General features: G+C 41.0%; 2 protein-coding genes across 4 annotated transcripts in view; one reads left to right on the forward strand and one right to left on the reverse strand.

Annotated features, from left to right (window-relative positions):
- Window positions 1-26641, forward strand: part of B4GALNT3 (beta-1,4-N-acetyl-galactosaminyltransferase 3) — a 162043-nt gene extending 135402 nt beyond the window's left edge. The window contains exons 11-20 of the mRNA XM_074194696.1: window positions 229-338; window positions 2626-2726; window positions 3100-3179; window positions 4071-4866; window positions 5400-5716; window positions 6459-6612; window positions 6859-6931; window positions 7519-7672; window positions 10845-10971; window positions 15621-26641. Coding sequence (XP_074050797.1) covers window positions 229-338; window positions 2626-2726; window positions 3100-3179; window positions 4071-4866; window positions 5400-5716; window positions 6459-6612; window positions 6859-6931; window positions 7519-7672; window positions 10845-10971; window positions 15621-15729 — 2021 coding nt within the window. The 3' untranslated portion in view covers window positions 15730-26641. The remainder of the gene's footprint in view (window positions 1-228; window positions 339-2625; window positions 2727-3099; window positions 3180-4070; window positions 4867-5399; window positions 5717-6458; window positions 6613-6858; window positions 6932-7518; window positions 7673-10844; window positions 10972-15620) is intronic.
- The window catches only part of NINJ2 (ninjurin 2), a 180275-nt gene continuing 171704 nt past the window's right edge, over window positions 18334-26904 (reverse strand). For all 3 annotated transcript variants that reach the window (XM_074194697.1, XM_074194698.1, XM_074194699.1), the window contains 3 exons: window positions 21022-21253; window positions 19925-20103; window positions 18334-19514 (listed from right to left, as the gene is read on the reverse strand). In XM_074194697.1, coding sequence (XP_074050798.1) covers window positions 19943-20103; window positions 21022-21253 — 393 coding nt within the window. In that variant the 3' untranslated portion in view covers window positions 18334-19514; window positions 19925-19942. The remainder of the gene's footprint in view (window positions 19515-19924; window positions 20104-21021; window positions 21254-26904) is intronic.

Raw genomic sequence — 26904 nt, forward strand, 5'->3', positions numbered from 1 at the left:
GCCACCTGGCATATTCCTAAAGAGAACCTATAAGAAGCCCTGGTTGCCAGCTTCTAACCTGAGTATCCCCCAAATGAGAGACAGAGTCATGTTCTAAGGATTGTTTTCTAATATGCCTTGCCACTAAGGTTGCCTATCATTTGCCACTCTGGAAGAACTTGACAGCTACCAGTAATGCTTTGAGTCATTTACTCCAACTATGTATTCTTTTTCCTTTCTTCTCATCAGTGCCTTTGATCCCCAAATCTCAACTCCGCCGAGTCCTACCAGATTGCCAGTATAAACCCAGCTACCTAGTGAATGGCTTCCCTCTACAGCGTTACCAGGGACTCCAGTTTGTAAGTCTTGTCTTGGGAAGGTTTGGGGGGAATGGGTGAGGAAGCATGGAATATGGACAAATGGGGTCTCTAGGATAGTTTCTTCTTTCTTCCTGTGTCATTCCTGGCAGCCAGAAATTCAGCAAACTAAGTTCTTTCTATGTAAAATCTACTGTGCTAAATCCTGGGGATTCAAAGGTGAAGAATGAATCCACAAGCCAAGTTCCTGCCCTCTGAGAGTTTCCAGTATAATATTTTGAAGCATCAATATTCTGAGCCTATCTTTCTTACCCAAGTAGGTGAGCTGGCAAGGATGCATGAAAATAGTCACCCACTCCTAGGGAATCATTTTCCACAATTAGTGATGTAAAGAAGGCTTTTCCCAGGGTCTCTCAAAGTCCAATGATATCAGAAGTAAATTGAACCTTGGGCACCAGAAGTCAATCTGCTAGCAATGATGTATTCTGCTAGAACAATATTTTACAAATTTAATTTGATCATTGGACATTTTGGGCCTTGGAATATATTGCCAGGATGGGGTAAAAATACTCTAGGGTAAAGGGAATGGGAGAATTATGGAGCATAATCAAGGAAATTAAACCTGTCTTAATATTTGTATAAATGTGATCTGGTAAAGGTTATAAGGTATTGAGTTTTTTTTAATTCAAACACTGGATTTTTTGGGATTGAGAGAGATATTTTAGTCAGGATGTTCCAATGGTTGAGGGTGCCATAGAATTGTAAAATCAACAAGCAGAAGACTATGACCAAGAAGACCAGGCTGGGATCTACATGGTCTGAGGATAGCAGTTTTGGAAGCAGAAACCAAGGTCAATGTCTGAAATTATAGATTATGGAACTAAGAGACTAGTAGTAGTATCTAAGGCTCATGTCTAATCAAGCCTACCACCACAGACATAAGGGGAATAAAGAATCATAAAGGGAATAAAGAGAAATGAGTTCTAAGGTTCAGGGATCCAGGTTTCCTTCTTGCGTAATCAACAAGTTATTCAGCAGACGAGAATTTTCATTCTTCTGAATTTGCTGTTTTATGAATAGTGACAACATTTTAACCTAGTATTGTACAGCTGGGCCCCACCATCTGATTTCTCCTGCATCTGTTTGCCTGGAAGGTTGCTTGCCTTCATTACCTTCCTAAGTTACTTTGAACTCTATCCAATGCCAGGAAATATGAGAAGATAACCTCACATAATGAATATTTTTTTAAAACCTTCATTTTATATTTTATTATTTTATAAAATGTTGAGTTCAGAGGGGAAATTTTTCTCCTCAAAACAACCAAAACCCTATTTGCTACTATTGTATTGTAAGAAATGATGAGGGGCAGCTAGGTGGCATAGTGGATAAAGCACCGGCCCTGAAGTCAGGAGTACCTGGGTTCAAATCCGGTCTCAGACACTTAATAATTACCTAGCTGTGTGGCCTTGGGCAAGCCACTTAACCCCATTTGCCTTGCAAAAACCTAAAAAAAAAGTGAGGGAGAGATGGGAGGGAGATAATACAGACCTGAAAATAAAATAAAGTTGATTTAAAAGAAATAGAAGACCCTGTTCAAATTGCTGTGCTGAACATAGTTGGGAAAATGATGATTTAGAGTGAGGGCAAGTTGGCATGTCTTCTTGGGTAGGCCTGGTTGTTGATATAGTTTAGCAGGTGAGACCTGTTAAATTGACTAGAATATGTCCAGATTTTTAGAATGATTTCAAGAGGGACTAGAATGGTTCTGGCAGACTAGAGAATGGATAGATGTGTTATCATGTAGGGGTAGGAGGTAATCAGAAAGAAGGTTGTTTCAGGAAAATAAAAGAATTGGAGGCAGGAGAAGAGAGGAGGCTAAACCCAGAGAGAGAAGTTGACTGCCACAGATAAAGTGGGGGGGGGGGGCGGGGATAAAAGCAGGCAAGTGAGGCAGCTAGGTGGCACAGTAGATGGAGCACAGGCCCTGGAGTCAGGAGTACCTGAGTTCAAATCTGGCCTCAAACACTAAATAATTACCTAGCTGTGTGGCCTTGGGCAAGCCACGTAACCCCATTGCTTGGCAAAAACCTAAAAACCTAAAAAAAAGAAAAAGTAGACAGGCAAAGGGGATAAAAAATTTACATTTGCTCCTTAGGGCAATAGACACAAGGAATGAAATGATTGAAGTAACAGATATGGCCCATTTAGAGATCACAAATTATTCTTTTTCCTCCTGATTAGGCTGATGCCAGGTCCTGAATGATCCATGTCTGATGAACATCAAGGGCAACTTCAGATGGATGATTTGTCTTTTCTTACTCTTCCCCAGGTTCATTTGTCTTTTGTTTACCCAAATGATTACACCAGATTGAGTCACATGGAGACACATAACAAATGCTTCTACCAGGAGAGTTCATACTATCTGGACAAGTAAGTAACACTAGCCTGAGGCATAGAGGTGATCTCTCTCCATTTCTTGGAGTTTTGCAAAAAGCCATGGATGAATCAATGTGATCCAAAGGGATGGAATAGAGTGTCTTCTATTAGATCCTCCTATTATAGAGGATCCTTTGATCTTGGGAATTCCACTGCCCCAAGATTGACTGAGAGAAGGAAAAAACCCCGAGTTGAAAAACAGGAAAATGTAGCACATTTAGGTCTGAGAGAGTCTCCCATTTCTTCTAACATCCAGAATATTGCTGTCATTTCTCTTTCTGGACTTCCAATAAAGAAGTAACCAGTGCTTAACCCTATAACATGGAGGGGAGTTATGATGCTAAAGTGCTTTTTTCTCTTTCTGTAGGTTTGGCTTTCAGAAATACATCAAAATTGACCAACTGGACAAACAGAGTCCTGAGCTCAAGGAGAGACTGGAGCAACCAGGTGAGGAATTTTATGCTGGGACTTCCATAATCAATGCTTCTTTTGAGTTTTCATGAGTTCTCATTGAGTCTAATGTAAAATCTTATGAACTTTAATGAATGCTTCTTGAGGACAGGGTCTATTTTGTTTACATCTTTATATTCTTTGTGACTTAGCACAGTCCTGCTTGGAATGTAATAGAACTTTAATAAATGTTTGATTGATTGGTCCTCTAAGTCTAATAAATTGTTAAAACTGGAAGGATCCTCAAAAATTCACCTTGTCCAAGCCCTTTATCTTATAGATCGGGGCTGTCCAACCTTACTTTTAAAAGTTTTTATTGAAACAATAGGCGGTATATTTTGATTTTCCATTTTAGAGAGAGCTCTGTGGTAGTTCAGTTTTATTTATTAAAACATTTAGTAAACCCATAGGGGACCACATAAAATCACATTGCGAGCTGGATTTTGGACAGCCCTGTTATAGATGAAGAAACTGAGGCATAGAGAGGATGAAGTTATTTGCCCAAGATCATACAAATAGTAAGGTAGGGCACAAGAACTTGAACTCAAGCTTTCTGATTTCAGACCCAGTATTATTTCCCCTGGACCCTGTATCCTCCTCAAGTCATAGGTAGAGTACAAGAAAGAAGAGTTGCACAAAGATCCTATAGTATTGGATTAATTTGTAAAATGGCACTGATCATGCCTGTCCCTGAGCTACATGGGCACTATGTAAAGTGAGCAAACTAGATATTGGTCCTCTTTAATTCACAAAGTAATGTGAATCAATACTAGGAGACAGCAGTAGTATACCTTGCTGGCAGAGATGGAGTGTGACTGGATGGTGTTTTCCATTCTCTTCCATTTTTCTGTTTCTTCCTTCTTGACATTGATCCATGATTATTTGTAGGTTTTGAGGAGGACCTTCCCAATGAGTCCCAGTATGGAGATCAGGGTGTAGAATTCCCTACTTCTACTGACCAGGGTCCTGGAATCTTGGAAGATGAAAGCAACCCGACTTCTGTCCCTAGTCAGGATGCCACAGACTATCACCTCAGAAGCCGAAGGAGGCTTCTAGCTATGAGTCAGAGGAGCTCCCCAGCAGCTCTGCCAGATAACAACAACAAAGCTTCCTCTATAGCAAGGGCAAGTGATACCCCTCTCCAGAATTTCAAGAAGAGGAGTGAGCAAGAACCCAGCCTTAAACATGTCCAAGGACCATCTCATTCCAGCCAACACCCCATTGAACACTTGGCAGTGACTTCCCCTCCATTCAAGAGGTCCAAGAGAGTAGGTAGCCACCGTAGGCAGACCTTGGATCAATCTCAGTGGCTGAATCAGGTTCAGTCATTTATTGTGGAACAGAGAAAGGCTGATGGAGCAGAGCCAGAGGCCCCTGGGAGAATTCAGCAAGGGGAGGAGGTGGTGGTGGCTGAAGATGAGCAGCAGAGGGAGGGGGAGGAAGAGGAGGAAGAAGAGGAGGAGGAAGACGACGACTTAGGAGATGCATTTGAATACGTACCTCTATTTGACCCTGCTGTGAACTGGAATCAGACCTTCAGTGCCCGAAATGTGGACTTCCAGAACCTGAGGACTGATTGGATTGACTTAAATTGCAACACATCAGGCAACCTTTTGTTGCGGGAAAGGGAAGCCTTAGAGGTCACACATGTATTTTTGAAGAAGCTAAACCAGAAGACAAGGGGGTAAGGTAAAAGGGTTCTTGCATGGGGTAGGAACATGGGGAGAGGGAAGGGTGGAGAAACTGAGCAGGAAATCTTTTGCCTCCATTTGAATATCTGACCTCAGTCTTATTCTCTGGTCTTAATGTGAAGTTTAAATTTCCTCAGGAGACTAATTCCTCCTAGTGTAAGTTGTATTGAGTGCTTTTTTAGATGTGTGTGGCTTGTTCTAGGTATTCTAAAATTTTGGTGGCTATAGATTTGATGAATCCTATCTGCCTAGTGGATAGCCCTGGGCTTGTAGTCAGACAATCCAAGTTCAAATGACCCTTACTCACTATGTGAACTGGACAACTCACTTAATTCCTATTTGTCTCAGTTTCCTCATCTTTAAATAGAGTAATCATATTTTCATAGTTTATCCTCCATGATTATTGTGAACTATGAGTTATTATTTGAAGCCTACTTTTGAAATCTCTGATCCTATAACCAGTATGTGGAGGGATGCAACAGTAGAGAAAAGGATGATGAAGCCCTCCTCCCCCATCCTACTTTAGGCGGTACCAGCTGCATCGTGTTGTGAACATAGAGAAACGTCAGGACCGGCTTAGAGGGAGTCGCTACCTATTGGAGCTAGAACTTCTGGAGAAGGGTGGTCAGCTGGTGCGGCTATCAGAGTATGTGCTGTCAAGGGACTGGCGAGGGGTTAGTGTGGGTGGTGGCAAGGAGCCAGAAGCACGCAACTTACGTGGCATGGTCTTGGGCCACCAGCGCCAGCGGCACCTGCTGAACAGCCAATCCAAAGAACCTGAACTGTGCTGGCCCCTTGGCTTCTCTTGGAACCATCATGCTGTTGTTCATTTTATTGTGCCTGGTGAGTCATGGTGGGGCTGGGGGTGGGGGGCAGTGTTTTAGGGGAGCAGGGTTGTTATTATAACAGGTAAGGTAGGTTTTAATGGGATGAGAGGTATAAATTCTATAATGTGTTAGATAAATGGATTGGAAATTGAAGTGGTTCAGTAGATAAAGTACCAGATCTGGAGTCAGCAAGACCTGAGGTCAAATCTGGTTTCAGACACTTATTGGCTGTGTGACCCTGGGCAAGTCACTTAACCCTGTTTAGCTCAGTTTCCTCATCTATCAAATGAGCTGGAGAAGAAAATGGCAAACCATTCCAGTATTTTTGGCAAGAAAATCCCAAATAGGGTCACAGAGAGTCAGACACACTGAACAACTACAATGGTTGTCTCACAAAAAAAGCATCAATAATAAAGTGAAAAGAAATATGAAATTAAAGAGTTGTGGAGGGTTTTTTATAATGAATTGAGTACATGATATGATTGTGATAGGACGGACAAAAAGACATGATTATTGTGACATCTCGAGGTTATATTAAGTAGCATATTATCACAAGCATTTCTCTCATGAGCATATTCATTGAAGAACGCAAGAGTACATGGTTATCATGGTTAGGGGTGAGGTTCACTTTGACTCCATGTCTCTTGAGAATTCACATTAGCTGAGGTATAAGCAGAGGGCTGGATAGAGGCCACAGGATGTGTCAGTGTCTAACATCTATCCTTTTTTTCTCTACTTGTACCCTAATCCCTTGGCAGTAAAGAACCAAGCCCGATGGGTTCAGCAGTTCATCAATGATATGGAAAAGCTGTCCCAGGTGACTGGAGATCCCTATTTCAACATCATCATCACTGACTATAGCAGTGAGGACATGGATATAGAGATGGCACTTAAGAGATCTAGTCTACGAAGGTGAGATGGTAACATGCTGGCCAGTGGGAGGGCCTGAGCATTTTCTTTTCCTAAGACCCCAAGGAAATTGTTGGAGGTAAAACTAACAGTTAGCCTGGCCTCCACTCTAGGGCTGTTTTCTCCTTTTGTAAGTTTAATCTCAGAACCCTTTTGCTATGGCTCACTATCACCTATTCCTGCTTAGGTTCTTCAGAGAATTTCTACCTCCAGAATCCAGGACTCAAGCTTAATCTCTCTTTTCCATAGATACCAGTATATGAAGTTGACTGGGAACTTTGAACGTTCAGCAGGGCTTCAGGCTGGTGTGGATCTGGTGAAGGTAAAGGAACTGAAAACAATCTTGGAATAGGGAAGTAGAAAGATAGCATTGTACTAGTCCCATTAAAGCCTATAAAGCTGGTGATTTCACCAACGAAAAGGGGTGGGAGCATTGCTTCAGGTTCACTAAGGTGGACCTAGCCCGGGAGGTGATTGGGTAACCCAGGGGATAGTCTCAATTTTTAGAGCAACTGCTCATTTGCTCCTAAAAACTCTGTTTGATGTAAGACACAATCCCTTTCCTATTGATTGGCACCTGATAGTCCATTAGAAAGGTACCTGATGTTGCTTTAGAAAAGGATCTGAACAAAACTAAAGGAAGTAGTTAGCTCATATTGTTAAATTTCCAAGATGAGCATTTATACCTAAGAATTCAGCAAATACTATAAATTAGGACTTTATTATTGTTTTGTTGATTATCTAGCATCTAGACTAAAGAATGTGATAGAGAAATTGTTAATAATGAAGGTTAGGTATTAGTGTTATATATGTAAGTTCTTTCCCTTGGGAAGTGAATTGTCAACCATTTTCTAGCACATCCCTGGAAGAAGAGCTACCTAACTTGATCCTACCTACATCTGTCTCCAGGACCCACATAGCATTATCTTCTTGTGTGATCTCCACATACACTTTCCCCCTGGAGTCATTGATGTCATTCGGAAGCACTGTGTGGAGGGTAAGATGGCCTTTGCTCCCATGGTGATGAGACTGCAGTGTGGGGCAACACCTCAGTGGCCTGAGGGTAAGTATTGATGCTGGTGGAAGAGAATCTCTGTATGATTTTCTACAAGGCTAAAACAAGTTATGTTGCATTACCTTGAACTCTCTGGCAGGTACCTAGCTCTAGTCTCTGCCTCCCTTACCCTACAATAGTAAATTCTATGTACTTTCTATAAGTGTACTGAAAGCAATAACAACAGTGGAACTAAGCAACCATTGTAAGACTACACTCCTTGCTACCATTATAATTGAACCACCATCTTAGCTCCAATTCTACCCTACTAGGAAGGGAATCCAGGAAAAATATCAGCAGCCACCAATTTGTGTAGTTCTAAAAGCTTAGGATTTGTTCCTGGTTCACCGAATTCAATAAGCCGTTAGTAAATATTAACCATATGTTGGGCATTATGCTAATTGCAGTAGATACAAAGACAAAAAAATATAATGCTTGCTTTATATTGGAGGATGTAGCGTATAAACCTAATACAAGATAATTAGAGAAGAAAGTGAACACAGACGGGGGATCAGGAAAGACCTCCAGTGGAAGGAGACACAGGATCTGAGCTTTGAAGGAGCTAAGAATTTGAAGCTGAGAGGAGGAGGAGACTAGGGATTCCACAGGGGAGGGTGGTCAAGGCAAAGACTTGAGGGCAAAAGATGGAATACTGAATTCTGAGCATGGGAAAAAGGCGAGTTTGGTTGGGAATTAGAATGTATGAGGGGAAGTAGTATGAATAAGTCTTTTAAGGTCTTCTGGAATCAGAGGAATGTCAGATTTGAAAGGGACCTCAAATTCACTTAAGTTAGCCTACATCTAAATAGGAATCTTCTTTATAACATCCTAATAAGTTGTCACCCAGTCTGTATTTGGAAACTCCCAGGGACAAGAAACTCATTATTTACTGAAGCATTACATTTTACTTTTGCAAGACTCTTTTAGAAAATTTTTCCTTATCTAAAATCTGTTTTTCTTCAGCTTTTAGCCTTAACTCCTGTTTTTTTTTCTTCAAGTTGGTAAAATGGATAGAGCACTGAACCTGAATTCCTATCTTGCCTCAGACATTTACATTATTACACCCAGCCATGTGACTCTGGGCAAGTCACTTTACTTCTGTTTCCTCAATGGTAAAATGATCTAAGAAGGAAATGAAACTCCAGTATCTTTGCCAAAACAAACAAACCAGCCCAAATGGGGTCATAAAAAGTTGTTTATGACTGAACAACAATAATAGCACCAGCTTCCCAGAATTGTTGGGTCAATAAAATGTGATATTTGTGTTTAATAACCTTAAGATTATTAAGGCACTATGTAAATGCTAGCTATTACTTATTATTATTATCATTATGGCAAGCAAAACCAGATTAATCCCCCTTTTCACATGTTCTTCAGATACTTTTGGAATACTACACATTCTCCCTAAGTCTTCTCTTCTCCAAGTTAAACAAGTCGAGTTCCTTCAATTGCTATTTTTATGTCATATTTTGTAGTTTCTTCACTATCATTTATCTTTTCTATTGGCCTTTTTCCTTTCTTTTAAATTTGGACTCTAGTCTAAGGGTAGAAAGATCACTATTTCAAGCCTCTTTGTGTCAGTGACTTTGGGGTCTGTTTACCTGGTTCTGTGCTGATGTTGCCACTGAGATCTACAGGGTACCCTCGTGCATGGTGGGAGAGTAGAGGGGAGATCGTTACTGGTGCTGGAGACCATAAGGGTTTGGCAGTTTACCTGGTGCAAAGTTAGGATCCTAATGGTGGTGTCTGTTATGTGCTGAGACCTGGGGGTGTTTCTACATTTCCCTAGGACTACACTGAAGCATGTGGTGGTCTAGCCTCTGGATATCTGATTTTTTTTTTTTTGTACTGACATGGTAGTTCTTGGAGCTGGAATCTGTTACTTCTCTGGCTATGCTACCACACATGGGGAATCCTGGTGTTGACATTTGCCTGCTCCATCACACCAGGACTCAGCATCTCTTAATGGTCTGCTAAGGTGGGGCTTCCTCCTAGCTTACTGGGACAATTCCTGTCCTGAAATTCCTCTCTTCCTTTTTACTAAAGGGAGATGGACCTCTCTTGCAGTTTTTCTAGGTTTTTGGAGCTAAGAGATTGTTTTACCCCATCTTTTTGCTGGTTCTGCTGTTCCAGGATTTGTTTATGATTGTTCAGAGGTGAATAAGGAAGAGTTTCATGACTTACTGTTTACTCCCATTTTGGTTCCCAGAAGTTGGACCACCCTCACAATCTTTTGATTGTGTCATTGTTTTTCCTAAAATATCTTCTCTAGGAGAACTAACTCCACACTTCTAATACTGCAGTCTAGGATGGAAATAGCTTGTTTCATTTCCTGTATTGCTATTGGAATTTCAGTCCACTAAAAAATCTCAAAGTTTTTTTCATACTATATATTGTCTAGTTGTCTTCCTTTCTTTCCTCTTTTCTTCTTCAGAAAGCCAGCACTTAAGCTCTCATTCTACTCTAGAAAGAACCTTCTTCTGTCTTAATTGAAGTTGCTTAGTCAACTATGATCATTTCTCCTTCTTGCATCTGACTTGTAAGGATTCTGGTCTGAAACCCCCCATTTGTATGTTTCCCTTGAGTCATCTTTGATTGGCAGTTAGTGTTAGGCAAGAGGAAAGTCTTCTCCTCACCCCCCAACCTCAGAACCAACAGACCATCCTCACATGGTCTTTATTCCTGGTTAAATTTCCAGGACTCTTTCTGAAGAGATGAGGAGATAGATAGTGTTCTTGTTATGATTTCTGACTATCTTTCTGGATGATATCCTCTGGCTTTTAATCAATTGCTTATATGAAGTTTTTCCCTTATCCCACTCTTTAGAAATTTTCCTACCATAAAGAAGGGTTAGGGAAGGTTTCCTAAAGAAAGGTGAGATTTTAGCTGAGCCAGGAAGGTCATTAGTTGGAGCAGAGGAGGAAGAGCATTCCAGGCTTGTGGGACAACCAGAGAAAATTTTTTGGTTTTTTTTGCAAGGCAATAGGGTTAAGTGACTCATCCAAGGTCACACAGTTAAGTAATAAGTGTCTGAGGCCAAATTTGAACTCAAGTACTCCTGATTCCAGAGCCAATGCTCTACTGTGCCACCTAGCTGCAAGACTCCCCTTCACCATCCTAAGCACAATCCTCTTTGGTTTGAGGAACTAACTATCACCCTTGCCTCTTTGTTTGCCCTCAGGTTACTGGGAAGTGAATGGATTTGGCTTGCTGGGCATCTATAAATCAGACCTGGACAAGATTGGAGGCATGAATACCAAGGAATTCCGAGATCGCTGGGGTGGAGAGGACTGGGAGCTCCTAGACAGGTGATTTGGGAGGAGCTTAGGAATCTAAGAAAGATTAAGAAACCACTGCTAGAGCTCTGTCCCCAGAAAGGAAGCTCTGGAAAGGGGGTAGGAATGCCTGCCTCTGATAGAAGGTATGATTGTATGATGCCTGCCTAGAATAAGCACTCTCATTGGATTCTAAATTCTTAGAAGGTCAATCATTATCATTAAGTCAGTCTTAGTTTATTGGGAGCCTATAATCAATTGCCCAGTCAATAAAGATTTATTGAGGACCTAGATGCAAAACTAAAAATGAACTAGTCCCTTTTCCTCAAGGAGCTTGTTTTCTAATGAGAAAGATAACACAAAATACATAAAAGCTAACAAAAAGAGAGGTATTGGGGTGGGGGATTCAAGAAAGTACCTATGTCAATGGTGCTTAAGTGAAGTTTTGAAAGAAATGAGATTCTAAGTAATGGAGGTGAATTGAGAGTGCATTCCAGATGTGGGGAACCTCAGCAAGGTTCAAAGATGAGATGCAGCCAGTTTGAGTGCCCCATAGAGTGTGAGAAGGGGAGAAGTATAATAAGAGTGGAAAGGTAAGTTGGGGCTAGACTTTGAACAGCTTTAAATGTGAAACTTGTATTAGATCTGAGAGGAAATAGTGGTTTATTGGAGCTTATATATTAAGGGGGCAGTTAGTAAGAAATGGTCAAGTGTGCCCTTAAGGAAAATTAGTTCAGCAACTATGTATATAGGGTGAACGGGATGGGGGGCACTTGAGGCTAGTTCAGTAGTACAGGAGAGAGGTGATGAAGACCTGAACTGAGGGAGTGACCATGTGAGTGAAGGAAGAGAAGGATACAGAAATATGGCAGTAGAAATGGGTAAGATTGATTAATTGATTGAATATGTGCTGTGAGGAAGAATGAGGAACAAAGGTTAATGCCAAATTTGTGAACTGGAAGAATGGTAGGGCCCTGCACAGAAATAAAGAAGTTGGAAGGTAAATTAGTAAATGTAAACAATTCGGTTTCTGAATGAGTTTGAAATGCTTACGAGACATCCCCTTTGAAATATTTATAAATGAGGGGCCTCTAGGTGGTGCAGTGGATAGATCACTAACCCTGGAGTCAGGAGGACCTAAGTTCAAATGTGCCCTCAGAAATTTAATACTTACTTAGCTATGTGACCTTGAGCAAGTCACTTAACCCCATTGTCTTGCAAAAAAAAAGATAAATATCTATAAATGGTTTGAAATATTCAGCTAGAATTCAACAGATAAGTTAGTGCTAGATTTTGGAGTCATCTACATAGAAACCTTATGGGTCATGGGACCCAATGAAGTCCACAAGTGAGAGAGTATAGACATGCCTTAGGACAGAAACCTACCCAATTTGAGGGTTTAGTTTGCCTAAATAATGTGCAAAGGAGACTGGGGAGACATCAGGGTGGTAGGAGGAGATAGAGAGCTGTCATAAAAAACATATGAGAGGAGACAATAATATCAAATATATCAGAGAAATCCAGATGGTTGGGGATGGAGAAAGGCCATCAGATTTAGCAAATAAGAAATTGGAGGTAACTCTTGAGAGAGCAGTTACAATTGAGTGACAAGGTTAGAAGTCAGAATACACAGGATAGAGAAGTGAGTAGTGAGAGGAGAAACAGTAGAGATGGGTAGACACAGATTTTTCTAGGCTTTAGACTGAGAAAGTAAAGAGAGATATGGAATGATAGTGTGTGGATTTTTTCAGGCCAAGGAGACTAGATCATCTATGTAGGTAGCAGGAAATAGGGAGATATGAAAGATTAGAGGGAGGGAGGATGTTAGGAACAATGTTCTTCTGAAGACTGGAATGGATGAGTAAGTGTTTGCCTTGGCAGAGGATAGGATCAATTCTTTATTTGAGAATGGAAGAAAGAAGGAGAGAATAAGAGGTATTAAAGGAGTTATGAGATATAGAGGAGAAATAAGAGGCCATCTCATAGTGATTGGCCTCTGTTTTCTCAGTAAAGTATGAAGCAAAGTCTATGGAGAACAGGGAGAGGGAATGACATAAGAGGCTTTGAGGAGAGAAGAGATGGAACAGTCCCCTGGTGGAAATAGAACAGAAAATTATTAGGGATTATAGGCTTATGTCACTAACCAGGCTAACCATAGTTAATCAATAAGCCTTTATGTACCAAGAACTGTTCTGGATACAATGAAAGGGAAAAGATGGTACCTGCTCTTGAGGAGCTCACAATCTAATGGAGGAGACAGCAAACAAGTTATCAGGGCAGCTAGATGTCTCAGTGCTGGGCCTGGAATTAGGAAGATCTGAATTCAAATCTAACCTCAAATACTTACTAGCTGTGTGGCCCTGGCCAGATCACTTAACCCTGCTCATCTAAGTTTCCTTATCTGCAAAATGAGTTGGAGAAGGAACTGGAAAACCACTCCTGTATCTTTGTCAAGAAAACCCCAAATAGGGTCATATAGAGTTGGACATGATGAAATGACTGAACAACTACATATATGTTATATACAGGATAAAATAAGAAATAAGAATCAGAGGAGGGGTGGCTAGGTGGTGTAGTGGATAAAGCACCGGCCCTGGAGTCAGGAGTACCTGGGTTCAAATCCGGTCTCAGACACTTAATAATTACCTAGCTGTGTGGCCTTGGGCAAGCCACTTAACCCTGCTTACCTTGCAAAAAAAAAAAGAATCAGAGGAAAGGCACAAGAATGAAGAAGGGTTGGGGAAGGTTTCCTAAAGAAAGGTGAGATTTTAGTTGAGCCAAGAAGGTCATTAGAAGGAGCAGAGGAAGGAAGAGCATTCATGGCATGGGGGACAACCAGAGAAAATTTCTGGAACTAAGAGTTGTAGTGCTTTTTTCTTGGAACACTTAGAAGGGCCAGAGTCACTGAATCAAAGAGTACTTGTTGAGGAATAGGTGTAAGAGGACTGGAAAGATGGGACTAGGTTATAAAGGGCTTTGAATGCCAAACAGAACATTTTTCATTTGATTCTGAGTGGAAGAGAAGCATAGATCTGCTTTAGGAAAAATCACATTTGTGTCTGAATGGAGAATGGATAATGGATTAGAGAGGGGAGAAAGCTGAGGCTGGCAAACCTGCTGCAGGTGTGAGGTGATGAGGACCTGCACCTGAGTGGTGGCAGTGCCAGAGGAGAGAGGGCTTATTGGAGAGTTGTTGAAAAAATGAATTTGATAGGCCTTGGCAACTGCCTGGATTCAGTGGGGTGGGGTGGCAGGGATAGGGAGAAATTAAAGATTGACACCTAAGTCTCTACTATTTATAATGAAGGAAATATATTGTTAGTTTTCTTTTTATGTGTATATAATATCTTCTACTAAATTTTGTATGTACATTTTATTATTCTAGGCTCTTTATATCTTATACAGGGCCCATTCATTTTGAGCACATAGACAGTAAATATATATGATGATCACTAGGTTGGAGAATTAGACATATGGTTCCTGCCTTTGCTACAATCTCTCTTGTTAAAATTGTATTACATCATATACAAGAGAGTGTAAAATTCTGGTTTGGGGTATACAAAAATAAATCTATAGGAGGCTAAAGAGTCCAGAGAGATGTTAAAAATAGAGTGAAATCAAGGAGAAGGCTTCCTGTAGAAGGATAGGACTTATACTGGACCTTAAAAAATGTTAAGTAGACAGAAAGAAGCAGAGCATTTTAGCTTAAGGAAGAATAAGGGCATGGAAATAAAAGTGAAGTCAATGTGTTGAAACAGAGAAGGAGCTGATTTAAGAGTCAAGGGAGTATTTGAGGATCTCCATGATACTTATGGTCTAAGAAAATTTATAGTTGGTATTAGATTGTAAACTGCTTGAAGGAAGGAATTACACTTTGTCTCTTTTTGTATCCTTACCAACTGCTTGCCACATAGTAGGCACTTAATAAATATTTATTGACTGACTTAATGATGGATTTGGTAAGAAATAAGAAAATACTGGAAGTTTTTGAGCAAAGGAATAACCTTTGGGGTTCTTGCTTGGAGATAGTATGAGCAGGACCAGGAAATAATGGAATGGGTTATGAGATGTGAAATTTGTCTGCCGGATATCAAATTCTGTGCATCTTTCATAAAGATTAGGGACTAAACTTGGTGATTCATTGGCAGAGGAATTTCCAGATGAGAACCCTCCCTTTTCTAGTGTAGGTTAGTATTTTTCCTACCAATTTAGATTCTTAGAGAGTTACCTAGAACACTGAGATGTTAAGTGACTTGTCTGGTATCATATAGTCAATATGTGTTCCTGCCTCAGTTTTCTGTCTCTATTACATTGGTTCTATTCAGAGCTTTATTTTGAGTTCAGAGGGACCCATAGACTTCCCCCCTTTCCCATGGCAAGAGAGGTGTCTGGAGGGTGAGATTAGTTAGGATGGACCCAGGACAGAGGGAAGGTTTTTAAAAAGACTAGCGAAGGTGACCCTAAACTTTCTAACCATCTGCAGTGAGGCATCTGTTCCGAAAGATGAGCTTAAGAACTTCCTCTCCCTGGTCATTTCCCTGATGTGTACAAGCCACCAGAGCAATGCCTAAATGAAAAGGAGAGATCTCATTATGAATGAAGATATATTCCTAAGGGCCCCCAAATCTTCCCCATATCTCCTTGCCACTTATGTTGGCTTCTCCTGTCTCTTTGTTCTTCAGGATTCTACAGGCTGGCCTAGAAGTGGAACGTCTCTCCCTTAGGAATTTCTTCCATAGATACCACTCCAAGAGGGGCATGTGGAACCGTCGCCAGTTGAACATGCCATGATCTCCATAGGGTACACAGCCAGAATTGACTGATTCCTGCCTCCTGACCTGCAGCTGATTCCACTCCTGCCCACCACTGGAGGGAGGAAAAGAATGTCTGGGAGGAGTGAGCCAGCACCCCCTCCTAACCGAGCCAGCACTATCGAGAACCATCTCACCACCTGTGGATCCAAATGTGGACACTGAATAGGTGGCAATGTTGTAATCCCCCCTTCCTTTGAGCCTTTTAGGCACCCAACAGGAAGGATTTCTAAGTGGTGGAGCTATGAGGTCCAGGCCTGGGTGGCAAAGGTGGAATGGTTCTTCAGGAAATGGAAAGGTGGCAAGGAAAGGAGCAATCTGTTCACCAGAGGAGAAGCCTTCCACTAGCCATTGGTTCTGTATAGGGAGCACAAACTATGAAACAAACTTTCTCCTTTTTTCTTAAAAAGAAAAAAATTTTGGTTAGTGGAGGGGTGGGAGGTGGTATTGTATTTTTCCACCCTCCTCTCTCAACCAACATGGACAGTGAGAATCCTTGATTTTTTCAAACAGAGGGGGAAAATAACTTTCCAGGAATATGGGGTGGTGCATTTGGGGAAATCTTCTCAATAATGGATCTCTACCATGTCTTGTGGTTCCCCCCATGCCTTTCCTCAGAAGCTGTCTTGTGATCAAGGTTGAAACCTTGTTGTAAACCCTTCTCAAGACAGGGACCTCCCCTCCCTTCCCACCAATCAACCCATATCCCTGTCCCCCCCCACCAAAAAAACCCCAAAACCAAACAGAAAGCAAGTGCTTCCAATCACCTGACGTGGCTATCCACCAAAGGGCATTCCCTTATCCAGCCAGAGAAGTTAAGCCCCAGCTGGAATCCCTACCCCACCACTCCTTTGGGGTTAGTAACCAATATGGGAACTAGAAGGAGCAAGTTTTGGAGAGAAAGTAGGGGAGTTTGTTAAGGAGTTCCAATCCCATCCTAATGTCCCACTTTCACCACTGGCTTTATAGATTATTTTTTTGCAGAGCAGATGAATATAGAGTCTCTTCAGTTTCCAGTCTCTAGGTAAGGCTAGTGGAGAGAAAGAAGTATGGGTGGACATCAGGCAAAGGGAATTGCTGGTCTCTATATAAGTACAGGGCGAGGTTCAGGTACTGTTTGTTCCTCCCCAGCTGAATAGGCACCTGGAATAGCAAGGGATCACTTCAAATTAGCTGAGCTCCTGGAACTTGAGGCAGGAGAAGCAAGAAGGGAGGCAGTTCCTCCTTTAGAGGAAGGAGAGGAGAGCATCATTAGGAATACAGCCCTTTGACCCTTTCACCATGCTGCTACCTCTGCCTGCTCTTCCCCATTTGATCATTACATATGAATCTTGCACTAATCTCCAGGCTTTCTGTGTGACTGGGGATTCTCCTGCTGCTGCATTGACCAATGGTGCATTTGATAGTGAGTCTCAATACTCCAGTGTCTGTCTTGGTATGTGAAAAAAAAAAGGAAGCCCCTGATTAATGGGGAGGGGATCATGGGGAAGTGGATCAGGGTCTAAGATCTCAACATATAGCTGAACTCTAACCCAGTCAAACTTGCTGCATTCTGAACAGAACCAGGAACAGAGAAAAGAGGAGAGAAAAGTTGGGTTGTCCACATGGGAGATGTTCATTTCCCTCAGAGTACCTTTCCTCTTCTAGAACTTCTTTGAAAAGTCTGAAATAGGTTTTGACTGGAAAAGGCAAATTGGAAATTGCCCTCCTGGTTCATCTTCTCCTTCAGCCTATCAGAGCCCCTGCCCTAACCTCCCAGTCCCACATCCCAGTTTCCTTCCCTGGACCTTGAACCTAAGTGCCTCGTGTTTGACTTCTATACTGTTACCTCTGTACTATCTGCCTTAAGGAACAGAGACCTTATAGGTCTCTATTCTATAAGAGGAAAGAGTGGATTGGGAAGAGAAAAGGCTAAATACAGCATCTTCTTAGAACAATCCAGATCTTATGTGTTCTTGTTTCCTATTCATGCAGGAAGGGTGTGGGCTGAAGGGAATCATGGCCTCTGCTCATGTCTATCAGTTATATCTCACAAGCACCAATGGCTATGGAATACCAGTGCTCCCCTTGCATGTAGCAGCATATTAAGTATCTGCTATGTCTGATTCTACGTTCCTGGGGGTTATAAAGAGAGAAGAGTGGTCCCTGCCCAGAGACCTTACAAGCTATGATGTATTAGAAAAATCAGTAAACTTGTAATCCAGGGCCTTGCTCTGAAGTCCATCACACTTAACCTCTCTAAGCTTCCAGTTTCCCCATCTACAAAACAGAACTAATAAGCATACAAGGGGAGAAAGTTCAGTTCCAGACCACCACTTATTACCTGTATTACCACAGGTCCCGATGTTCTGTTTCCTCATTTGTAGAATGAGGGGGTTGGATGAGGTGACCTTTGAAATCACCTTTCAGGCCTGAAAAGGCTGTGTCAATATGAGATCATTACAGTTATCTAGAACTGATGAATGCTGAGCCTCTCACTTGAAAACTTCTGTCCAGAAGCTTTGAGCAAGGGATCAGATTGATTTGGAGAGAGTAATGACTACAACTTATTCTAAAATAAGACTATTTGATCAACTCTCGTGAATCCCCTTTATTGGAAGGAGCTCTGGTTAGGATTGCCCTAAAGGAGCAGATATTCCCTGATTTTCATTAGGCATAAACTCAGTGAAACAGTTTGAGTTCAAGTTGAATCTTTAGCTCTGTGAACTTGAGCAAGTCTCAGCCTTACTGGATTCTAGGTTCTTAATCTGTAAAATGAAGGCCTAGATTATCTCTCTTGTATCTTCCAACTCTCACTGTTTACAGTTGACTTTTCTAGTTGCACTTGGCTAACATTAAAAATCAGTTTGCATTCTCTGAGCACAGCTTGACAGCTGTGTGGGGAAATTGGAAGAAAAATGGTATGCTGTTGGAGAAAAAGCCAAATTTTGATTAAAATTTAGCTATGGTAATCCACAAAATGGATTATGCACCTGTGAAGATCCAAAGTTGACAGTGCTTGAAATCAACATGGCAGCCTCCTAGTGGAAGGGAAGGAGAAACTATTGAACAGTGGAGTCATAAGAGAAAAATGATGATTTAAGTAGTCTTCTCTGTCTCAAGGTTCTAAATATATTTTCCTTCAGAGCTGGGCAGTACAGCTAAAGAAGCCTAAGACTTCCCTCTTACATGGGTGTACACAACTAACTGGTTTGGTAGAAAGAACAATAGAGTCAGAATGTATGGGGTTAGATTCTGCCTCTTATCCAATAGCTTTATGTGTAAGGCTTTGGGCAAATTATTTAAATCCCCCCTGGACCTCAGGGTCCTCATCTGTAAAATGAGGGGGAGAGGTATTAGACTAGCTGACCTCTGAGGTCCCTTCCAATTCTAAATCTATGAGCTTGTGAACTGAAAAGTGTAAAGAAGGATACATATTGGTTTAGTTTATAATTGGATTGCTCTTTACTCTTTAGAGAGAGGAAAATGAGTATGCAATAGGGGAAAAGGATATGATGAGTTAAAGGCAGTAACCCAAGACACATGCACCTTGGGGCAGAGTCTTGGATTTGGGGGAACAGAACTAGAAAGGTTGACAGTGTCCCCACTATAGGTAGGTACAAGACTTCCACAGCCACCAATCTAGAATTCACTTTGAACAACAGAACCAAATACATTAGCATTTGAATTTGTTTTGGGGACTAACACTACCATGTTGGGAGCCTTAGAGGTCCTCAGGACTGGCAGAAGTCAAAGGGAAGAAAAGCAGAAGATGAGGGTCCTCACCTGTAAGGGAAGCAAAGAGAGAGGTGAGCTGGGGAGGTGGGGAGGTGGCATGAAAAAATATTTTACTTCCATTATTCCCATCACTGTAGGGGCTGGCTTAACCAGAAGAAAAACTTAAATCTAGGAGAGTCCTAGTGTCTCACCCAGACCACCAGATAACAGATCTAAAACAAGGCAAAGGGAAGTTTTCTTCAAACCTAATCCCTGAAAATTAAAAGGAGCCAAACCCTCCTCTCATCCTCTGTTGCTGTTCCCCTTCACAATCTGACCTAACCCTTCCCAGTCTCCTTATTTAAAACTTTGATGTTTAGGCAGGTACTCTCTTGTTCTGCAAAGATCCCACCCTTCTCCTCACTTCCACCCAGACCATGTATGTGTTTGAACAATGTCCTTTCATCCTTTATCCTCACCTGGGCCCCAGGCTGGATTCAGTAGGGCCTGGGTGTGGGCCAGGGTTGCCCCATCTTCTGCACCCCAAAGGCTGTGATGAAAATGTTGACGATGACAGTTATAAAGACCATGGCCACGGTTGCGTTGTTGAGCTGGTTCAGCCACTGTTGCTTTGACACCTCATTCAAATTCATTCGTGCTATAGAGGATTGGAAAGATAAGTGGGTGGAGATGTCAGAGTTGGAGGCCACAGATGGGCATCTCTCTTAAAGCCTCACAAGCTAAAATCATAGACTGGAGCCTTAGGTGTAGTTATGGAGGCCAGTTGCATAGGGTAGGGGTCAGAAGGCTGAAATTTCCCCTTTTCCCCCCATAGGCCAGTATGTGGGACTTCTATGAGGCAATGTCTAACAGAATAGAAATACTTTATATTTGAATTGTATTTTGTAGTTTATAAAGGGCTGTCACATATTTGACAGTCATCATCATCAATGATACAGCTTCAAGATTTGCATAGTATTACATTATGGGATCACAACAAAGCTTTGACTAGGCAGCAGGCCATGGCAACAGAATTGCTCCCCACCAGTTAATTTCAAGAAAAGAAGACCAAAGGGGTATGGAGGAGCAAAGGGAATTTTTTAGTGACATACTAAGATGGAACAATATCTTTCTGACATTCCAAAGTTATTACACTATATGCACTATACTGGAGGAAGGCTGATCTCCCTTTTCACCAGAGAAGGTAAAAGGAATGAGAGAGCCCCAAACTCCTCTTAACCTTCCCAATCAGGGATAATAAAATATTCCTTAAAAAAAATTGAAGGACTTCAATCTGAAAACAATCTAGGAAAAATAAGTTAAAAAAATCTGAGGAAGCTATCAGTTGGAGGAGAGAGTTCTGTTTAGTTCTCAAGTGAAGAATTGGGGCAAAGAGTGGAAGTTTAGGGAAGTATAGTTTGAATTAATATCTGAAAACAATATCCTCTTGGTTAACTCAAAGTGGAATTGGCTGTGTTGGGAAGTAGTATGTTCCCCTTTGCTAGATATCCTCAAGCAACCTTTAGATGCAAGATGCAACTCCAGAGAAGCTCTTTCAGTCTCCCTGGTCCCTCACCAGTTATGATGAGGAGGATCCCAATGACCACCTGCAAGAGGAGAGAGATGCTGAGGAGGGTGACCAGGACTGTGTAGTAGGGGGAGGATGGTTCCTGTTCCAGAACAGCCTTCAGTCGAATGGCATTGGACATGAAGAGAGCCACGTCCAACATGCTCTCCGAAACACTCTTCTTGGTGGCATAATGGTTAAAATTGATGGGCAGGTCCCTCCTAGGGCTGGGATTCCTGGGCTATGAGAAGAAAAAAACAAAGTTAAGTAGGAAATCCCAGAATTCTGTGTTGTAGAAAAAGCCTAGGATTGGGAGTCAGGAGATTTGGGTTTTATCTAGCTACTTTGCTGTGGTATCCCAAGAGGATCATATATCACCTACTCTCTGCACTTCAATTTTTCCATCTATAAAGAGAAGAATTGAAGTATATGATTTCTAGGGTCACTTCCTGTTTAGGAATTCAGAGTCTGACTAGTGTTTTAGAGGTTGCTCTTTAAATCCCACATTTACATACACACACACACACTCTCTCTCTCTCTCTCTCTCTCTCTCTCTCTCTCTCTCTCTCTCTCTCTCTCTCTCTCCACTTCTGGCTTCCCTGCTTGGCCTCAACTTCTAGACTTATACTCCTTTCTCTGATTGAGACACTTCCCTATAGTAGAGGAAATGGAGGAAGGGCATATCAGAGTCCACTCTATGAGAATATGGGAATGTTTAGGCTACAGGAGAGATCTGTGGGGAGGGAAAGACATGATAACTGGCTTCAAATATTTAAAGAGCTCTTTTGTGAAAAAGGGATTAAATTTGTTTTGTTTAGCCTTGGAGGGCAGACCTAGGAGAACAATAGGTAGAAAGTACAGGGAGGGGTGGCTAGGTGGCTCAGTGGATAGAGCACCAGCCCTGGAGTTAGGAGTACCTGAGTTCAAATCTGGTCTCAGACACTTAATAATTACCTAGCTGTGTGGTCTTGGGCAAGCCACTTAACCCCACTGCCTTGCAAAAAAACTAAAAAAAAAAAAGTACAGGGAGATAGATTTCAGTTCAATAAGGAAAAACTTCCTAATAATTAGAACTATGTGAAAAAGAAATGAACTGCCTCAAGTGGTAGAGAAGTTCTTGTCATTGAAGGTCTTCAAGTGGAGGCTGGGTCATTATTTGTACAATGAATTCATTATTGGTAGGGTTAGGAGTGGATCCCCTTACAACTCTCAAACTTAGGTACAGTCTATACATGAATCCATTGTAATACAAATATGCTTACCTGTACACATACAGAAAAGGGTTAGCACATATACAATTGCCTGTACAATTTCTAATTCCCCCTATAATAGGCATAGACATGTCCATGAGGAAAAATGATTTTTCACAAGATAAAATGGCTCAAATATCAGGCTCAATTTGATCACAAATCCTTCAACTTCTTTACACTAGGTTTTGGTTTGGGAGGGAAAGAGAATCAAAGATAACTCCAAAATTTTGAGGATGGAGCCCAGGAAATGATACTAGATCCCCACAGACTGCAGTCATTGTCCACTGATGATGACTCTGTTCTGGCATTGGCCATGACTCCTTAACACAGCATTACATTTTCTTGACAATTTTTCTTTTGATGTGAGCTCACATCAACTCTTTGATGTGAATTGGAATTGATTAGTCAAGTGATATAGTCCAAGCCTAGGCAACCACAGTCATTTCAAACATTCTTGACCTTAGCCTTTACAAAGGAGGCACAGAGGCCTAATGGAGAGAGAGCTAAGGAAAAGCTTGAAGTCTGAAAAGAGAATCTGATCAGTACCATATGATTGGTTTACTGAAGCAAAACAATGGAGCAACTCCTTGACCAATCATCCTAGAACCAATAACAAAGTTAATATTACCAATAGTTCATATTTATGTAGCACTTTAATGTTTGCAAGGAACATTATCACATTTAGGCCTTTCCATAATCCTTATGAGGTAAGTGCTATTATTTTAACTTTTTTTTTTTTGCAAGGCAATGGGGTTAAGTAATTATTAAGTGTCTGAGGTCTGATTTGAACTCAGTTCTTCCTGACTCCAGGGCTGGTGCTCTCTATCCACTATGCCACTAGCTGCCTCTTATTATTATAACTTTTTTAGATGATGAAACATAAAAAGAAGTGACTTGTTCAAGGTCACACAGCTAGAAAGAATCTAAGGTGATATTCCAGTACAGCTCCTGACTTAGGTAATACCCTGTCCATTCTTCTGCTTTGCTTCTTTCACTGGACCACGTTCAGTTCCTGTACCAGTGAGGACAAGCTGTGGAGCAGCCCAAGAAAAGAGCCATTACACAGACCTGTCTTTCACTAATAGTGTGAATTATGGGAATTTTGCAGATCTGGGGAAGGACTAGACTTGTCAGAGATTCTGTAGCACTCTAGTTCACCAAAGGAATGAGTTACTTGAATCTAACAATTTCTTGTCTCCTGAGTAGGGGGCTCTATCTAGGGCAGTATTATACATCCTGTGCTCCTGGAAAGGTGGGAATCACTGGAGAGAGAAGGCTAGTTGTCTTGACTGCTTATGTGCCTGAATTCTAGGATTTCTTTTTTTGTTGGATTAAATATATACCCTGTCCTATATTTGATGTCTTGAACACCTAATGCTTGCATGGAGATTGAGAGCCCTTTTTCTTTTGCTGTAAAGATTATTTGAAGCAAAAGTTCATGACCAGATATAGTTTAGACTTCAGAATTTAAAATCAGAAGTCATATGGAAAGCTTACCAAGAGAGTGGAGTCACCTGTGAGGATCCAAAGCTCAGCAACCGGGAAGTTTAATAAAGCAAAGTACTAGAGGCTGAAAGTACGAATTAGCTAGAAGCATATCTACACTTGGTTCTAAAGAGTTTTGTTTGAATAAGAAGCTGTGACTATATTCCTCAAGATAAGAGACCTCAACTTTTGAAGGGAGCAACATAGTTCAATCAAGAAGAGAAAAATTCTGAGATTTCATTTCTGTTTGCAATGATGCTAAGTGTCTGGCTGAGGGCTACTGCTTTCCTAATAGAACTTTTTTAAAAGTCTGTAACAGCCCACACTTCTAATGAAGGAGGGATAGTCTTAAAATTCAATTCTTGAACTGAAACCTTAAAATAGAATACTATACCTACATGGTCAAAGGGGTTGGGTCTGACAATGTCCACCATCCCAGAGACAAGGAATCAATGGAGCAACATAAATAGACTCATGCCCTGGGGAGACCACAGCAGGAAAAATACCATATAACTAGGCCATATCAACTTGCAATAGTCAGATAACATGGTTCTATGTTAGAGGCATGATTTGACTCCACAAATGTGTTGTCACACATGTTCCTTATCTGTGTTTATTATTCTTATGCCCCAAGTTTATTTCTGAAATGTTTTATTTCTTATTTATTTATTGCAAGGCAATGGGGTTAAGTGACTTGGCCAAGGTCACACAGCTAGCTAATTATTAAGTGTCTGAGGCTGGATTTGAACTCAGATCCTCCTGACTCCAGGGCTGGTGTTCTATCCACTGTGTCACTGAGCTGCCCCAGAAATGTTTTATTTTGCATTCTGACTGACTAGTAAAGGTAATTATGTAAAGGGTCTTATAAGCTATATTAGGTTCCTTCAAGGCATAGCTCAGTTTCCACCTCTTAGGAATCTTTTCCAGATCCTCCCACCTCCAAAATTGTTACTTTTCTTGACATTTTAGTGAATGTAGAGTGAGAAAATCTGACTCCTTGAATCTAGGGTACACTACTCTACTTTGCAAGCTTCAAGACTCAGACACTGAATATCTACCATACTATGATGATCGAGTGAGAGATCATCTATAAACTTCTCTTTTTAAAAATGTGTCTCTTGAGTTTAATAAAATCTACCCTCCTTTCAAGTTCTTTTCATTTCTAACCTTCAACCCTATGGTGATAGTCCATAAAACTGCCATATCTAGCTTGTTGTCCCTTGATACCTTTGCTAGAAAGGTATAAACAGCTCTGACACTTGTCTGAGGAGGGAGGTGGCCCCAGGAGGAAGCCCTGCTGATGGATAGGTAGGGAGGCAGTTGGGCCTGGAGAATGGATTAGCACAAGCAGTGAAGGCCCCCAGAGATGTTGTCACATTTGGGATATCTCTGGGGAGAAGGGAGTGAAAGGAAGGAATGATTCACTTGGATTCTGGTATAAACCTTCCTCTCTTAACTCCTAAGCAAGGTATTTTTCTGTGTCTGGGGATCTTATTATCAGAATTTCATATGTGCTAAGCTTAGTCTCTAGAGGATAATCAGGTAACTTGTCCCAGGAGGCCACTTCTCCCATTTTTCTGAAAGAGGAGCACTGTCTTGAAGCTCTGTGCTCAGTGACTTGGCCTTCTGCAGATCTGCCCTGACTCCTTTATGTATTTGTTCTAACCTAATTTCCAACTTTCCTTTATTAAGTACTTTAGAGGACTTTATAGGACTGACAGCAAACATAAGCTTGCCATCATAAAGCTTCTCTCTACCAGCAATGGATCATATTTACAGTTAATAAAATTATCAGTTTCTAGGATCTAATAAAAATGAGGAAATGGGCCTAATGGAAATTGGGAAGATTTTCAAAGAAGTTACATACAATCTACCTCTTCTTTCTATTTCTCTTACAGTTTTTTTTCACAGGCTTTGGGTTTAGGCAACTTTATTCTTTGCAGAGAAAGTTTCATCTTAAAGATATCAAACTTTTGCAGGTCAGAGAACATTTGAGGGAGGAGGTGGATTCTGATTCTTCGAGAAAGAGAATTCTCTGACTTTCCCTTCCATATTTTAGTGACTTAAACTTTATATTGGATGATAGAACTAATGCCCAAAAAGTTTGAATGATTGATGCAATGAAAGAAGAAATTGATGAAGGATAAGTGTAGGTCTCACATGTGAATTTTATGCTGACTATACAAGGATAATGAGCTATGTCTAGATAACATTCATCTGAAGAATGTGACCAAAATAAGAGAGATATAGTTCCACCATAACCTGACCTTTGTATTATATTCACATTTTAGGAAGAACACTGACAAAATGGAGCACATTCAGAATGGGGAGTTTAAAATTTTGAGAGGACCTAGCCCTCCTCCAAATTTTCCTATTTCTGTTTCCTATTTCCTCATCCTTCCCAAACTTGAAACCTTAGAGTCATCTTTGACTTGCCCCTTTCTCCCCACATCCTCATATTTGCTAATTCTTTATCTTCATTTCATCCCTAGTTCAAATCCTCAATGCTCCTCACCTAGAATAATGATGATCCCATTGTTGTTTCCCTCTTTCCAGTTTCTACTTATTTTCCGTGCATCTGCCAAAATGATATTCTTGATATACAGAATAGAATATTACTCCCCTCTTCAAAAATCTTCAGGGGTTCACAATGATTTCCAAGATAAAATACAAAATCTTCAGCTTAGAATTTAAATCCATCTTTAAAAATAAAATAGTCCCATTTATAGTTTCAGTCTTGAAACTCCCTTTCACACCCTGTCCATTGTCATCAGATTGTCCTGGTCTGTTGGCTATTCCATCTCCTACATTCATGCTTTTTGCATAAGTAGTCCCCATATTTGAAATGCATTTACTCCTTTCCCCTGACTCTTAAATCTTTAATTTCCTTAGAGGCACAGTTCATTTGCCACCTCCTATGAATCCTTTCCAGGTCATCTTGAAATTATTTTGTATACGGTATATGGATAATACATAATCTTCTATCTGTCCTCGGAGAATGTAAGCTCTTTGAAGACAGAGATTGTCTGTCTTTGTATCTTCAATTTAACACAGTGCTCTGTACAAAGGAGGTTTATTAATGTTTGTCATCCTACATTGCATTGAATCAATTAAAGGAACTGAGAATGTATAGCCTAAGGAAAAGAAGACAAAGTAT

The sequence above is a fragment of the Macrotis lagotis genome, chromosome 7, assembly GCF_037893015.1.
Source record: "Macrotis lagotis isolate mMagLag1 chromosome 7, bilby.v1.9.chrom.fasta, whole genome shotgun sequence".
Lineage (NCBI taxonomy): Eukaryota > Metazoa > Chordata > Mammalia > Peramelemorphia > Peramelidae > Macrotis > Macrotis lagotis.